Source organism: Salvelinus namaycush, chromosome 2, assembly GCF_016432855.1.
Source record: "Salvelinus namaycush isolate Seneca chromosome 2, SaNama_1.0, whole genome shotgun sequence".
In the NCBI taxonomy this organism is placed as follows: domain Eukaryota; kingdom Metazoa; phylum Chordata; class Actinopteri; order Salmoniformes; family Salmonidae; genus Salvelinus; species Salvelinus namaycush.
Genome location: NC_052308.1, coordinates 69,819,434 through 69,835,022, shown reverse-complemented (window position 1 = coordinate 69,835,022; position 15,589 = coordinate 69,819,434). Strand labels below are relative to the sequence as shown.

At 42.3% G+C, this 15,589-nt stretch overlaps 2 protein-coding genes across 2 annotated transcripts in view; both read right to left on the bottom strand.

Moving 5' to 3' along the window:
* The window catches only part of LOC120066899 (ras and Rab interactor 2-like), a 46,764-nt gene extending 38,840 nt beyond the window's left edge, over window positions 1-7,924 (bottom strand). The window contains exon 1 of the mRNA XM_039018284.1: window positions 7,758-7,924. The gene's annotated coding sequence lies outside the window, so the exon portion shown is untranslated. The remainder of the gene's footprint in view (window positions 1-7,757) is intronic.
* Window positions 7,925-12,783: 4,859 nt separating this feature from the next.
* Window positions 12,784-15,589, bottom strand: part of LOC120023152 (sodium/potassium/calcium exchanger 3-like) — a 61,076-nt gene continuing 58,270 nt past the window's right edge. Inside the window, exons 12-18 of the mRNA XM_038967156.1 lie at window positions 15,147-15,307; window positions 14,578-14,860; window positions 13,876-14,042; window positions 13,577-13,691; window positions 13,323-13,435; window positions 13,158-13,223; window positions 12,784-12,936 (exon numbers count right to left, since the gene is read on the bottom strand). Of these exons, the coding sequence (XP_038823084.1) occupies window positions 12,784-12,936; window positions 13,158-13,223; window positions 13,323-13,435; window positions 13,577-13,691; window positions 13,876-14,042; window positions 14,578-14,860; window positions 15,147-15,307 (1,058 nt within the window). The remainder of the gene's footprint in view (window positions 12,937-13,157; window positions 13,224-13,322; window positions 13,436-13,576; window positions 13,692-13,875; window positions 14,043-14,577; window positions 14,861-15,146; window positions 15,308-15,589) is intronic.

Genomic DNA, 15,589 nt, shown 5'->3' with positions numbered 1-15,589 from the left:
AGGCATGCTTGGCTGCAGCTTGAAGAGGATTCCTCAGCTGCAGAGGTACAGTTACAGTAGTTGAATCAGAGCTGATCCCATAGCAGAGACGGGCAGGAAGAACTATCCGGACTATCCTGTCTGTGTATGGCACGATAGCTTTTCTGTTCTGTATGTGGGTCAGTGTCTGGTTCAGGAGGAGTTGTTGCAGGACCAGATGAACCAAGCGGCCCATAGCCTGGTCCCAGATCTGCACCCTCTTTAGTGTTACAATGTCCATAGGTCGACAAGACAGCTCAAACAGATCTGGGATCAGGCTAAGCGACCCATATGTTTGGTGCTGAAACATTAGCGTGCAATTAAAGGGAGATCTGGGAAATGTCAGAGCTGTCTGAGACATACCATGAAGATTACCTTTCCCCTTCTTCTCCTCCTATTTTGATTCATACTCTGCTACTCAGACAGCAGATTGACCAAGAACCTTCAAGGCCTTACTTAGTCACAGACGATAAATTCCCCCTCTGGGTGACAACATAAGAGGTGGTGTTCAACAGGCACCACCTCTTATGTTGCTTCTCTCTCTGAATCCGCCCTGTTCCGCCTCTCTTTGTTGATATTTCTCTCTCTGAATCTGCCCTGTTCCGCCTCTCTTTGTTGATATTTCTCTCTCTGAATCTGCCCTGTTCCGCCTCTCTTTGTTGATATTTCTCTCTCTGAATCTGCCCTGTTCCGCCTCTCTTTGTTGATATTTCTCTCTCTGAATCTGCCCTGTTCCGCCTCTCTTTGTTGATATTTCTCTCTCTGAATCTGCCCTGTTCCTCCTCTCTTTGTTGATATTTTTCTCTCTGAATCCGCCCTGTTCCGCCTCTCTTTGTTGATATTTCTCTCTCTGAATCCGCCCTGTTCCGCCTCTCTTTGTTGATATTTCTCTCTCTGAATCTGCCCTGTTCCGCCTCTCTTTGTTGATATTTCTCTCTCTGAATCTGCCCTGTTCCGCCTCTCTTTGTTGATATTTCTCTCTCTGAATCTGCCCTGTTCCGCCTCTCTTTGTTGATATTTCTCTCTCTGAATCTGCCCTGTTCCGCCTCTCTTTGTTGATATTTCTCTCTCTGAATCTGCCCTGTTCCGCCTCTCTTTGTTGATATTTCTCTCTCTGAATCTGCCCTGTTCCGCCTCTCTTTGTTGATATTTCTCTCTCTGAATCTGCCCTGTTCCTCCTCTCTTTGTTGATATTTTTCTCTCTGAATCCGCCCTGTTCCGCCTCTCTTTGTTGATATTTCTCTCTCTGAATCTGCCCTGTTCCTCCTCTCTTTGTTGATATTTCTCTCTCTGAATCTGCCCTGTTCCTCCTCTCTTTGTTGATATTTCTCTCTCTGAATCCGCCCTGTTCCGCCTCTCTTTGTTGATATTTCTCTCTCTGAATCTGCCCTGTTCCGCCTCTCTTTGTTGATATTTCTCTCTCTGAATCTGCCCTGTTCCGCCTCTCTTTGTTGATATTTCTCTCTCTGAATCTGCCCTGTTCCGCCTCTCTTTGTTGATATTTCTCTCTCTGAATCTGCCCTGTTCCACCTCTCTTTGTTGATATTTCTCTCTCTGAATCCGCCCTGTTCCGCTTCTCTTTGTTGATATTTCTCTCTCTGAATCTGCCCTGTTTCGCCTCTCTTTGTTGATATTTCTCTCTCTGAATCTGCCCTGTTCCGTCTCTCTTTGTTGATATTTCTCTCTCTTGCTCTCACAGCAACAAGAGGCCCTTGCACTTCAGTGCTTTATCATCTGGGTGGACAGAGGGGAGACAGAGGGGGAATTTATCGTTTCACAACATGTTCTCCCTACTGAACATGACCCAGGAGTAATACTGGATAGGGTGAGAGACCTGGAGGCATCAGAGTGGAATGAGATTCACACTAGAGTCACAGGTTCCTAGTTGATGCCCTATAAGTCCCCAAGCTCTGTTGGTTATGTAATATAACTAACTGTAGTCCCAAGAAAAAGCTTGAGGCCCTACATGGCTTGAAGGTTCACACCTTACGAACTATGAAGACTTAGCCTAATAGAACCTTTACGTGCAGCTATGACAAGCACGAACCACCTAAAACACCGACTGTACGTTGGGGAGGAAGAGAAAGATGAAACACAGACACTGAAGCTAAACAACAGATACCGTAGCTACAGAGCATTCCATTGCTTTGTAATGGAGAGAGAACAACGAAAGGAGAGACAAAGACAAAAAGAAAGAGATACTTGTTCCATAAACTACCCAGACAATCTACCTAGAAGAACGATGACTTTGGCCTGAAGGGGACGGAAGAAGAACCTGGCACTATTTAAAAGAAGTTGAGTAATTGCATAAAAAAAAACACTTCAGTCTTCCACGGAAACAAACAAGTGTCGTTAAGCGCCAGGCGTCGTCACTCTGTTGTGCCGGCCAACTTTCTGCTTGAAGGAGACACGCGGTGGGTTTGGACGAACGCCGAACACATGTTGAGTTACACCAAGACAGCTGAGACGTTCGCTAGCTAAGATCCCTTTTTTCCTTTAGATCATAATGAATCACATTATATGGACAGATCCTAGATTATATGGACAGATCCTAGATCAGCGTTCCTACTCTGAGATGCTTTGTAGACCCATATTACTCTCAGAGGGGTATGTAGTGACTGAGCATAGGAGCTTATAAAGAGTCATGAACTAGTGTTGTCATGATACCAGTATCGCCATGACGATACCAGATTTTCCTTGGCAAAAAAAGGAAATATTGTGTGCTATAGCTTGGAGAAGAAACAAATATGACTCTGGGTGACAACATAAAGCTGTTTGATTCCAACATGAGGACTGTTTTCCTCAGGAAATGTACTCCTCTTCATGTTTTGTTTCCTTTGCGTCCTTACTTCCTGGTATCGCGACATTGGTATCATAGAAACACTATAATCAACATTGCATAGCAGTACATAGCCCACCAAGTAGGCATGTTGCTTGTTATAGTAGTAGTTGTTTACAGTGACTAGAAGGATAAACTCTGTAATTCCAATGACCAGCATTAACAGAGGTCTCTAGAGAAACGCATGGAGAGAACACAAGGTCAAAATAAACACAACCACCTCAACTTAATCTGTTGTTACAGCAAGCACCAGGCACCGCCACCACCGTCCTATCAAAACTTACTTTCCACTCTGTGATTTCTGCACTATGGTCAAGACCAAGCGGAAAAGTCGGGAGTTGTTTTAGCACATTCTGAATTGAGTCACATGACTCAAAGCACTGGGCCACTCCCCACTAAACGAGAACCAGAAATAAGGGTGAAGACCGAGGATGTAGTTCTCCACTTAGAAGAAGTATGTGTAATGTCTCTCTCTCTCTTCAGATGTCTTAGCCACTGGGAAGCAGATATTAGGAGACCAGGAAGGACGGGGCAGAGAAAGAGAGATGGGGGGAGGGAGAGGAAAGAGAGATGGATAAAGACAAAAGGAGGGAGCAAGGCCAAGAAACCAAGAGGGATGGTTATTGGTTAGTTATGGCGACTCCACCCAAACCCTTCCACTAGGCCTCAAATTGAACCCACCAGCACTCTGTGGTGTTGAAAGGAAACCAAAGTAGGCCATAATATATAGTAGCATTTCAGTAGTTCAGGGTCTGCTGAGCGCTCCAATACTCTCTCTGTCTGGCATATTCTGAATTCCAATGACTTTAGTTCGGCTTGAAAATGAAGGAAAGATTATTCAAAAACTCCAGTTTTGGGACATCTGTAGGGTTAAAGTTGATTTTGGGGGTCTTCTAAAGACCCCCACCATTGATGATGTTGTTATTCATTTGCTTACGTGCCATTGTACTCATGCTCACTGTATAGCTGAATATTGAGGCCTCGGTCTGTGTCTAGCTCTCTGCCAAAACTCGCAGCCCCGCGTCAGTGAGAAAAGGGACTGAGGGTGATAGCGAGACGCAGAGAGACAGCATCTGTTTTTCTCTGAAACAAGGGCAGATGTGCATACCGCTGAGACAGGTTCTCAGAAACCTTGTGTTAAGAATAACTTGTTATTTTAGCTGCACATGCAAGGTTTGACATAGGATAAGGTGTGATCTCAGGTATATAACTCAGGAGAGACATCAGTTGTATGTCTGATGTTTGATCTTTGACTTCTGTCTACAGCTATAATTTTGATTAAAATTGTGCTGATTTATAAGTGCACATTTTGAGTGTTTCTTATTTGTTAAGTAAATAACGAAGGCCAGAAAAGTGGAACCAACACATCCACAGTAGTATCCCAGCCTGTCCCGAACGGAAGGTACTTTTCCTCTTGCCAGGCCGTCATTGTAAATAAGAATGTGTTCTTAATTGACTTGCCTGGTTAAATAAACGGTAAATCAAATAAAAGGTATAAAGTTATGTAGGCTACAGTGAGAGTAAATTTGAATTTAAAACTGGCAGGGTATATTCAGCTATACAAATCTTAAATATACAGTTACAGAATCATTTCCTCAAGCCATAATAGGAAAACCAGTGATATTGAAGATGTTTGAACCTAGACAGAAAGTGTGTGTGTGTGTGTGTGTGTGTGTGTGTGTGTGTTTCTATGCCGTGCAGGAGTAACGCCACCGGTACAGTCTGGTCCTGTGAAAGCGTTCAGTGGGATATGTCTTTGGGGAACAAAACGGTGCAATCCTCACGGCTGTAACTTGAGTGCCTGCTTCCTGATGACATCACCCACTACAAAACCGTGGATATTCCAGTGTCGCCTCACAAGGCAGAGAAATGTGTCTAGACCGCATTTGCAACCTCTGACTTAGCCAATGCTCTAGTTCCGGGGTTCTCAAACTGAGGTCCAGGGACCCCCAGTGGTCCGCAATGGGGCAGTGGGAAAAAAATATATATATAGTAGGGCTGTCCCTGAATAAAATAAATCTTGGATGGATGTAAAAACAGACTTTGTTTACTTGCTGTTTGAGGCGCAGAGCTTATATAGCCCTTATATATATTAGGGCTGACCCTATTTAGTCGTCTGGTCGATTGTTTGGTTGATAGGCTGTTGGTCGACCGAGAGTTGTGAGTTAAGACAATTCTAAATACTATCAGATCCCCAAATGGGCACATTTATAAGCCTCATTTTGTGCGCAGGCCAGGTAGCCTAGGCCTACTTCTATATGCGTAATCAGGTGCACGTCCTTACTCAATATTGACAGGAGTATTCCAAACAAAAGACAATTAATAAATTGACAACTCGTAAATGGAATGAAATGAACCCCCCAAACATTCTCACAAGTGTAGCCTAGGTTGTGTGCTCTGCAAACAGCGTGTCCACTCCTACAATGACAACGGTAAGACAGTAATAATGATATATTAAATGCATTAACAGAAATTACCGTAACCAAACACACATTGTAGATGAGATATTATGGTATTCATTGTAAATGTACTACTGGTGATACTGGTGTGCCATCCCCGCTGCCTCCACAATGGATTAGTCCACTCAGACAGGTACGAATCAGACAGGTGTCTTGTGTGCCATACATTTTTTGTATATATTTGCCATCTGCTCGACTAAAAAAATCTTGGTCGACCAACAGGCTATCGACCAAACAACTAAATGGGGTCAGCCTTAAAATATATATAGATATTTGTATTTTTACCCATTTATTTTTTACTAAATTAAATATTGGTTTTATTATACCTACAGAACATGTTGGGTTAAAATTTGATCAGTCTCTCTTTCTTTCCTATCCTGTATTTCCTATATTTTTCCATCAATATGCAAATAGCCTTTGCACCTGCCTGTCTCACTCTGCACCAGTGATAGTCACTGCGAAGCTTGAGAGCTGCATGTGGCTTTCAGGAACTTAATTGGCGGCTCGCAAAAATATAATTTATTTAGTATGGGGCCCACGCTCAGCGGCTCATCATATTTGAGGGCCCTTCGTACACTACAGTAGCCGGCCCTGTTTGGGTCAGGGAGCTAGAGGTTGTTGGACCAACAGTTATCAGACTTAAGTCTCAGCCTCAAGGTAGTTTATACAGTAGAAAACAAAGACTCCAGGCTACTAAAATAACCTTCCATGCTCCCCTCCAAAGGAAAAAAACACCTGGAACGAGATACAGACAGTATCTGGCTTAACTTACAATGAGGACATGGTCTGGGCCTGGCTATGGGAAACAAGGGACTCCTACCATAGTAACAAAATCAAGCCATGGTCAAAACCTGTTGTCCATTTGTAAAAAAAAATCCTGTCTGCTGATTCATATCCTCGTAACCCACCGGCCGCCAAAATCTCTCTCCCTTGAACATTACCCAGGAAAAAGATCCAAAAATGATTATTGACAAACATCTGGTAACAATTGCTGGCCAATGGGGTTGCAGGGGATGCAGTCGATTGTGGTATGTTTTCTGTATGTTCAGCTCTAGACAGGTCTGTGCCAATGTGTCCTCCAATGTTTTCCATGCGCTATTCTTGGATGGAAAGACGGAAAGTTGAATGGACAGCTATGGGAAGAAAGCCCACTATCGCTTCACAGAGTAGCAAGGGGAAAGAGATAGAAAGAGAGAGAGAGAGAGAGAGAGAGAGAGAGAGAGAGAGAGCACACCGCCTCCATACTTTTACTTGAGGATATGATAGTGATATATGATGATATGTTTGTATAGGGGCAAGTACTGCATATCTGAACACATCAAACTGAACCAGGTCAGGTCAAACGCGGTCAGAGTAGCTACACCTCTGAACATGACCGTAGCAGACTAATACATGGTCTGAAATCCCCTTTTGATGTCTGTTCCAGACATATTCCTGCTTCTTTTGAACTTGTTCCAAATCTCTTGGACAAACAAGTAGCATACCCCTGAATGACTAAAGTTGGCTAAGTGTACTGTACTCAGAAGTGGAGTTAAGTCTATAGATAAGACCTCGTCAAATACAGCACATTGGACAGAAGGAATTCCTATTTGTGCCAGGAGAAATTGGCGCAAGTGTTATTACTCTTAGACTGGAAAAGCATTAGACTAAGACTACTGCTTGATGTGTACAAATGAATTAATATGAATTATCCTTCACTTTGGACTTTCCAAGTATGTCTGACTTGATACTACAGGCCCCCCATAAAAACTCACATCCAGACTTGCATATCACTGAGTGGAAAGGGTTTGTCTATATGGACATTACTTTGTCAGCTATGAGTTACACCCTCATCATTTTAACACTATTTAAAGTGGCAATCAGCTGTTGAAATAATAACAAAGGTGATCCATGCCCCTGTTTTGGTAAAAAGCTGAGGGATGGGGCTGGAGAAATGAAATCACTCCCAAATGTATAGACAGAGCTATGGATGCAAGGACTGACCATTCAGGATGTAAACATTATACTTTTAACCATGTTTTTAGGCTGTATAGTTTTTGTTTACTTTTACTTTGTTTACAAACATTGGAGTAAAACAAGCGTATATTTTGGGTTCTGATGTGGTATGACAGCTCATGAGGCATTTACAAGTTATATTCTTCAAGTATCAATGGGTACATATCAGAAATTGAAGTCCAAAATTGGATGTAGCAACAGCTGATTGCCCCTTTAACGTGCATTCTTTTGTTAGACTTTATTCAACCAGAAAGACCAAGTCTCCGATAAACTATATATTTTTAAGTAAACTAAAACCTGTATTTATGACAATATCAAAATAATAAGTAATCATTCTTTTACAGTTCATATCTCAATTGGCCATAACGACAATATTGTTAAAACTGCATTAGTAAGAAACCAATGTTTGTAAACACTTATGGATAAAGAAGGCGTAAAGTGCTTACCTAAAGACAAAGTCCAGTCTTCTTGTGGCAGAAACCACACAATTCCAAGTGGTTAATGCGTGGTGCAACGCGAACTCATAAAGTTTTACTTTTGTTTCATATAGTTTTGCATCATATTGTATAGTTTCATTCTTTTGAAGTTTCATTCTTGCCAAAACGTCTCCATTGCACAACTCCAGTTCAGTTCTGTACACCTCGCTCAGGCTCAACCCTCTCCCGGCAAAACACAGCAGAGCGAGTGCAAGGCTCGAGCGAGTGCTAACCTCTAGATCACATGACCAGTTCTGGAACGTCTTCATGCGCTGATGGGGATGTTGGACGACTATTTCTCAGACCGACTTTTTATTCTTCATGTACTGTAGGCCTATAAACATACACTTATTCAACAGTTGTTTCGACTGATTCATTTTTCAATATAAGGAGATTAGAACATCTGCAGGACATTGGTGTAAAATGCTGAAACAAACAAAGACTTTCAATCAAAAGTAGCCTACTGTGCCGAATACATGACAATCAGTACAATTTATAACTCATCTAACCTATGTCCATAAACCTTATTCAACCTTTGTCCACGTCAATTCCTTCCTTTGGTGTTCTCATCCTGCTGATTTTCCAATTAACACTTGTCAGGTGTAAAAGAGGTCGTCTGACCTCAATGGGTCTTTCCTGGATAAATAAAGCTTAAATAAAAAAATACATAATCACAATAATAACAATGTAGAAACTATTGTACTGTATGTAAATCTGTTTATTGCAAGAAAGCCCCTGGGAGCCAAATACGACCGAATCCCTCCTAAACACAGAGTACTAAGAGAGGCTACGTTAACCAGAGGCCCTCAGGAAAGAAAATGAGGATTTACAAACAATTCCAAAGACATGACTGTAAAATGACATTGGTTCTTGTTGAAACCAATTAGGGAAGTAGGCCTACATTCTAAATACTGTATTTTTTTTCAAATAAATATGCTCGTCATAAGTTATTTAACCATGGTTTATAATAGCCTATATTCCCTTTTGGTATGAACAGTATAATAACAGAATCAAAACAGAGCCTTTTGATCATGAAATACCTTAATTCAAATGTACACAGGAAAATAATCAGACTTATTATGAAGAGACATGCAGACTAACACAAAATTCCTCTTCCATTCACTTAAACGTACCCAAACTGTTTTCTATGTGCCAAAATCAACAATCTTATTGTTTTACTGGCCCTAATTGAAAATGTACAAATACTTACACAACACACTGAGTCTGAGGACCATTCGTGTGGCTACAAAGCATCACAAAGATAGCGGACTGGTCCTTTAATCTGGTAACCATGGTAATCCTTATAAAAGTAAGTCATAGTAGACATTGCTGTTAGCACATCTCCACTTTTGGTCTGAACACATGCTGTGGATACAAAGCACTGATACAAAGTGGCAATACTGTTGTTGACAAAATATGTTACTGCTTTGGCTCAAATACATTAACACATCCACACTTGTTGTTGGTTTGAGGCCTTAACTGAATACCTGAACCTGTATTCATAAAATGTTTCATGGGTTCTGATCTAGGATCAGGTGGGTCTGTTAGCTCATAATGAATAAGATTATTTGGACAGCTGGAACCTGATCCTAGATTAGCACTTCTACTCTGAGACTCTGTGAATACGGGGCCTGGGATATTACAAGAGTTTAAGAAGCACTGTTTTGAGAATACATGTGTTGTGCGAGTGCGAAAGGTTTGCTTGCTAGAAACTGTAGAAACTGACACCGAGATATCAAATCTAATTCAATGGCTCCCAAATGAAACTTACTTGAACGCCCTCTGGTGGCTAAACCAGTCTAGTTAATGTGCCATGTACTGCATCTGCCAAACTGTTCATTTTTACAATATTCAAATGATGCAATATATACTATATCTGAAATAAGAGCTATACAAAACTTATAAATGATAAAGTTCTATATTCTTAAATATAAACAACATAGCCAGATTTCCAGTATTTTGATTATATAATTGGTACACTGAATCTCAATAACATAGAAAGAAGAACATAAAGCATTCCACTTACAACTGGATCCACATTCTTTTCTGATACCGATAGAGCAGACACGATCTGTGAATAAATGAATCCATAAATAAATAAATCATGATTATGTCTGCTCATTAACAAGATTTCCATGGTCCTCCCCCACCCCCACCCACAGACACAGACAAAAACATACTTGCACGCATGCGTGGTGCAGACACAAACACACACACACACACACTTCAATCCATCTTTAACTCAACAGTGTACTTTCTTACATCACCTACTATTCTAAAAATACTTATTTTCCTTAAGTAGAAATGTTGTACTCAACTGGGTAGAACATATTCTACTATTGCGTAGAAGGTATACTGCTATTGTACAAGATTCTATAGCCTAAAAGGGTCCTAAAGTTCAGTAGTTACAGTTGCATACAACTAGATGCTGTACAACAGAAACATATTATATAACGTATTATATAACGTATCTCTGTTCAATAAAGTGACGGTGCTGGATTTCAACTCCAGGGATATCCCTTATTTACAATAATTTTGGGAAATATTAGGAAAAATATACAGTACCAGTCAAAGGTTTGGACACAACTACTCATTCAAGGGTTTTTCTTTATTTTCACTATTTTCTACATTGTAGAATAATAGTGAAGATATCAAAACTATCAAATAACACATATGGAATCATGTAGCAACCAAAATATATTTTAGATTCTTCAAAGTAGCCACCCTTTGCCTTGATGACGGCTTTGCACACGCTTGGCATTCTCTCAACCAGCTTCATGAGGAATGCTTTTCCAACAGCCTTGAAGGTGTTCCCACATATGCTGAGCACTTGTTGGCTGCTTTTCCTTCACTCTGCGGTCCAACTCATCCCAAACCATCTCAATTGGTTTGAGGTCGGGTGATTGTGGAGTCCAGATCATCTGATGCAGCACTCCATCACACTCCTTCTTGGTCAAATAGCCCTTACACAGCCTGGAGGTGGGTTTTCGGTCATTGTCCTGTTGAAAAACAAATTATAGTCCCACTAAGCGTAAACCAGATGGGATGGCGTATCGCTGCAGGATGTTGTGGTAGCCATGCTGGTTAAGTGTGCCTTGAATTCTAAATAAATCACAGACAGTGTCACCAGCAAAGCACCCCCACACCTCCTCCTCCATGCTTCAGGGTGGGAACCACACATGCAGAGATCATCCGTTCACCTATTCTGCGTCTCACAAAGACACGGCGGTTTGAACCAAAAATCTAAAATTTGGACTCATCAGACCAAAGGACAGATTTCTACCGTTCTGATGTCCATTGCTTGTGTTTCTTGGCCCAAGCAAGTCTCTTCTTCTTATTGGTGTCCTTAGTTAGTGGTTTCTTTGCAGCAATTCGACCATGAAGGCCTGATTCATGCAGTCTTCTCTGAACAGTTGATGTTGAGACGTATCTGTTACTTGAACTCTGTGAAGGATTTATTTGGGCTGCAATTTCTGAGGCTGGTAACTCTAATGAACTTATCCTCTGCAGCAGAGGTAACTCTGGGTCTTCCTTTCCTGTGGCGGTCCTCATGAGAGCCAGTTTCATCATAGCGCTTGACGGTTGTTGCGACTGCACTTGAAGAAACTTTCAAAGTTCTTGACATTTTCCGGATTGACTGACCTTTATGTCTTAAAGTAATGATGGACTGTTGTTTCTCTTTGCTTATTTGAGCTGCTCTTGCCATAATATGGACTTGGTCTTTTACCAAATAAGGCTATCTTCTGTATACCACTCCTACCTTGTCACAACACAATTGATTGGCTCAAACGCATTAGGAAGGAAAGAAATTCCACAAATGAACTTTTAACAAGGCACAACTGTTAATTGTAATGCATTCCAGCTGACTACTTCATGAAGCTGGTTGAGAGAATTCCAAGACTGTGCAAAGCTGTCATTAAGGCAAAGGGTGGCTATTTGAAGTATCTCAAATATAAAATATATTTTGATTTGTTTAACACTAGTTTTGGTTACTACATGATTCCACATGTGCTTTTTCATAGTTTTGATGTCTTCACTTTTATTCTACAATGTATAAAACAGTAAAAATAAAGAAAAACCCTGGAACGAGCAGCTGTGTCCAAACTTTTGACTGGTACTCTATATCCCACATATATTTGGAGAGAAAATAACTCAAAAGAAACTGTACTGTACATAAATATTTCTTACTGCAAATAGAATAGATTAATATGAACTCTCCCTGACAGCACAAAACTAAAGGAATAGACTCGCGATTAGCATGTCATGCTATCTTACACTTTGCGAGAAGAAATGGCTGGCATGAGAGCATCACTGTTTGGGCAAGTCACTACAGTGCACTCAGCTTAAACAAAAATATCCTCCTCCTCTTCTTTGATTCTTGCCGCTTCACCGAATGGTTGAAGAACCGGACCAGTCTAAGTGAGAGCGATATGTCAATAAACTTCTCCATGTCAATATTCTCTTCAAATATTTACAGCCAGCACAAATGGAATCCTGTCGCACATCCATCTTAACTTAAAACACCTTAAACAATATGTATAATATTTAAATCCAAACATGTACAAAGAGTAAGAAAATAACACAATCCTATTGGCTATCAATCGCCGTTAGCCAATCATTTTCTCTCAGTCAGTTAGCAGCTTATACATCGACGTCGATGATAATACAGTTTAGTTTATCCAAACCAATGTCTTCAGTTTACCTGGCAACAGAAAGCTAACAGGAAGCAGTCACTACTACTTCCTGTTCGGTTGACCTTTGACCATGTTCCAATGGGACTTTCTCTTACGACTTCTCTTCTCCAGCCAAAACCAGACCAACACAAAATCTCCGTTCATCTTTCGCTTGTATTGCACCAAAGATAAATTAAACAACTATTATTTCAAGATAAAAATCCACACGAGGGTGGGGCGAGCGGACAGGGAGCAAAGACCTGTGGCAAAGACATCCTCCGGGAGCGAAAGCAGGAGGAAGAGGAGGAGGAAGAGTACGAGGATCAGAGGATCTCGCGGCACATGGGCAGGTTGACGAAGATGAAGACGTTGAACTCGATGAGGACGGAGAAACAGACGAAGACTGCGTACATGAGGAGACAGGTCAGACCCAGTCGACGGTCCAGAGTCCATTTGTTTAAGTGGACGCCCAGCACCTGAGGACAGAGGAAGAGTTTGAGATTTTGAGTTAACATAGTACACTACATTTCTGTGTGTTTCATAGATAGACCATAGAGAGTGATAGGTTGTTGGAGGTATTCTAGGTAGGTTACAGGTGAAAACATTAGCACAACACACTGGTTTATAGACAGTTGTTTTAAAATAAAGTTGAAGCTAGTATTGGGGTTAGGCTGCTCTGAGTACACCCTGTACTCACTGTGAGGAACACTGAGGCCAAGAGCAGCGCAACAGAGAAGATCAATCCTCTACTGTTCAGAGAGATCTGAAGAGGACCCAGAAACACATGATCAGCTCTAAGCCTGTCTACAATGTTGGGAAATAGTAAGAAAAAAATAACATGGGTAATAGCAGGAATACTCACAGTTGATCCATAGTCAATGCAGAGGGTCTGTAAAAGCCAGGGCAGGCCAAGGCCCACCAGAATATCAAACACATTGCTGCCAATAGAGTTAGAGATGGCCATGTCTCCCAGACCTAGACAGAAGAGAAAAATCTATCGTAATACATTGTATTATAACACTGTACTTCGCGTGTGCAGTACCGTAGTTCAACAGCTCTGTGTTGTGGAGTTGATTTTGATGGAGTGCTCTCTGTGTGTCTCTCTCCCTACAGTACCTTGGCGTGCCACGATGAGGCTGGCCATGCAGTCTGGAACACTAGTCCCCGCCGCCAGGAACGTGATGCCCATGATGACATCAGGGATGCCGAGCGTGTACCCAATCACAGTCACCTATAGTCAATGACAACATGGCAGTCGTACCATTAGAATAGTAACCAAGGCTAGAATGGAACCGTCACACAGCATTTTTCTGCAAGACAATTACCAGACCTCAACACTGTATTCCCGTTTGAGAGGACAGCTGGAGCCAAGGCTAATATGACATTTAGTAAATAAAGGTTAAATAAGAACTCACCATCCAGACCATAATGTAGGAGAAGCCAGCTATCCACATGGTGGAGGTGACGAAGGAGACCATGAACCATCTCTCCCAGGGTGGCTTGGCACAGTTAGGGATGGTGAAGAAGAGGAGCAGGCACAGAGGCCAGCACAGCAGCCACTTCATCTTGTTACACACACCCGCTGGAGGAGAGAGAGAGAGAGAGAGAGAGAGAGAGAGAGAGAGAGAGAGAGAGAGAGAGAGAGAGAGAGAGCGAGAGAGAGAGAGAGAGAGAGAGAGAGGGAAAGGGAGAGGTTCAGAGAGAGAGAGAGAGAGAGAGAGAGAGAGAGAGAGAGAGAGAGAGAGAGAGAGAGAGAGAGAGAGAGAGAGAGAGAGAGAGCGAGAGAGAGAGAGAGAGAGAGAGAGAGGGAAAGGGAGAGGGTCAGAGAGAGAGAGAGAGAGAGAGAGAGAGAGAGAGAGAGAGAGAGAGAGAGAGAGAGAGAGAGAGAGAGAGAGAGAGAGAGAGAGAAAGGGAGAAAGGGAGAGGGACAGAGAGAGATAATTAAAAAAATATTTTTTATCATTGAATTGAGAGAGAGAGAACGAGACAGAAACAGAGAGAGAGAGAGAGAGAGAGAGAGAAAGAGAAAAGGATTGGAAGAGAGAAAATGAGCGTCAGTGAATTGAAATATGTAAAACATAGAATAAAGAAAATAGACATATAACATGATCTCACACCTGGTGGTCTGTGAGGGACCAGAGGTCCTTCGTTCTCGTCCTCTTCCTCCTCTCCTCCGTCGTTCTCATTATTCTCATTATCCTCGTTCTCGTTTTCCGTCTCATTCCCCGACTCCAGGACCCCCTGACCTAGGCATCTCCCGTTCAGCCCTCTCTCGGCCCCGCCCGTCCTGCCGTTCTCCAGACCCCGCCTCTCTGGAGCCCTGGCAGCTGCAGAGTCTGAGTCTCCATTGGTGATGTGTTGGTTGACCCTGGTCTCACTGGTGTTGATCACCCTCTGTCTCTGCACACACACACACAATACTGAGTCACAGAGAGAGATAGAGTGTGTGTGTGTGTGTGTGTGTGTGTGTGTGTGTGTGTGTGTGTGTGTGTGTGTGTGTGTGTGTGTGTGTGTGTGTGTGTGTGTGTGTGTGTGTGTCTGTGTGTGTGTGTGTGTGTGTGTGTGTGTGTGTGTGTGTGTGTGTGTGTGTACAGACTTGTGTGTGTGGAGGGTGGGGTGTAAATGTCAAATTCATACAGTACATGTGTACGTGTGTGTGTGAGTGTCTGTGTTACCCTAATCTTACCTCATTGATGAGCATGCGTGAAGCCATGGCTAATCGTGTCCTGGGGGAGAAGTGACTGGTGATCATGATCCTCATGCCAGCCTCAGAGAAGGACAGCTGGTGGGGGTAGGCTGACAGTAGCTCATCCACCATCAGCACACTGGGCTTACACTGGAAGTTAGCTATGGGGACAGACACAAAATGGCCGCCTGGTTACTTCTTCTCCAATAGTTTATCAATGAGAGAAGGACAGCTGGTGGGGGTAGGCTGACAGTAGCTCATTCACCATCAGCACACTTGGCTTACACTGGAAGTTAGCTATGGGTACAGTCACAAAATGGCTACTGTTATCAATAACAGACTGGTGACACAAGAAACTCATACATACACGTGTGTACCTTCCACTGAGTGCCTTAACAACCTCTTGAAGCTAGGGGGCAGAATTTTTATGTTTGGAAAAATAA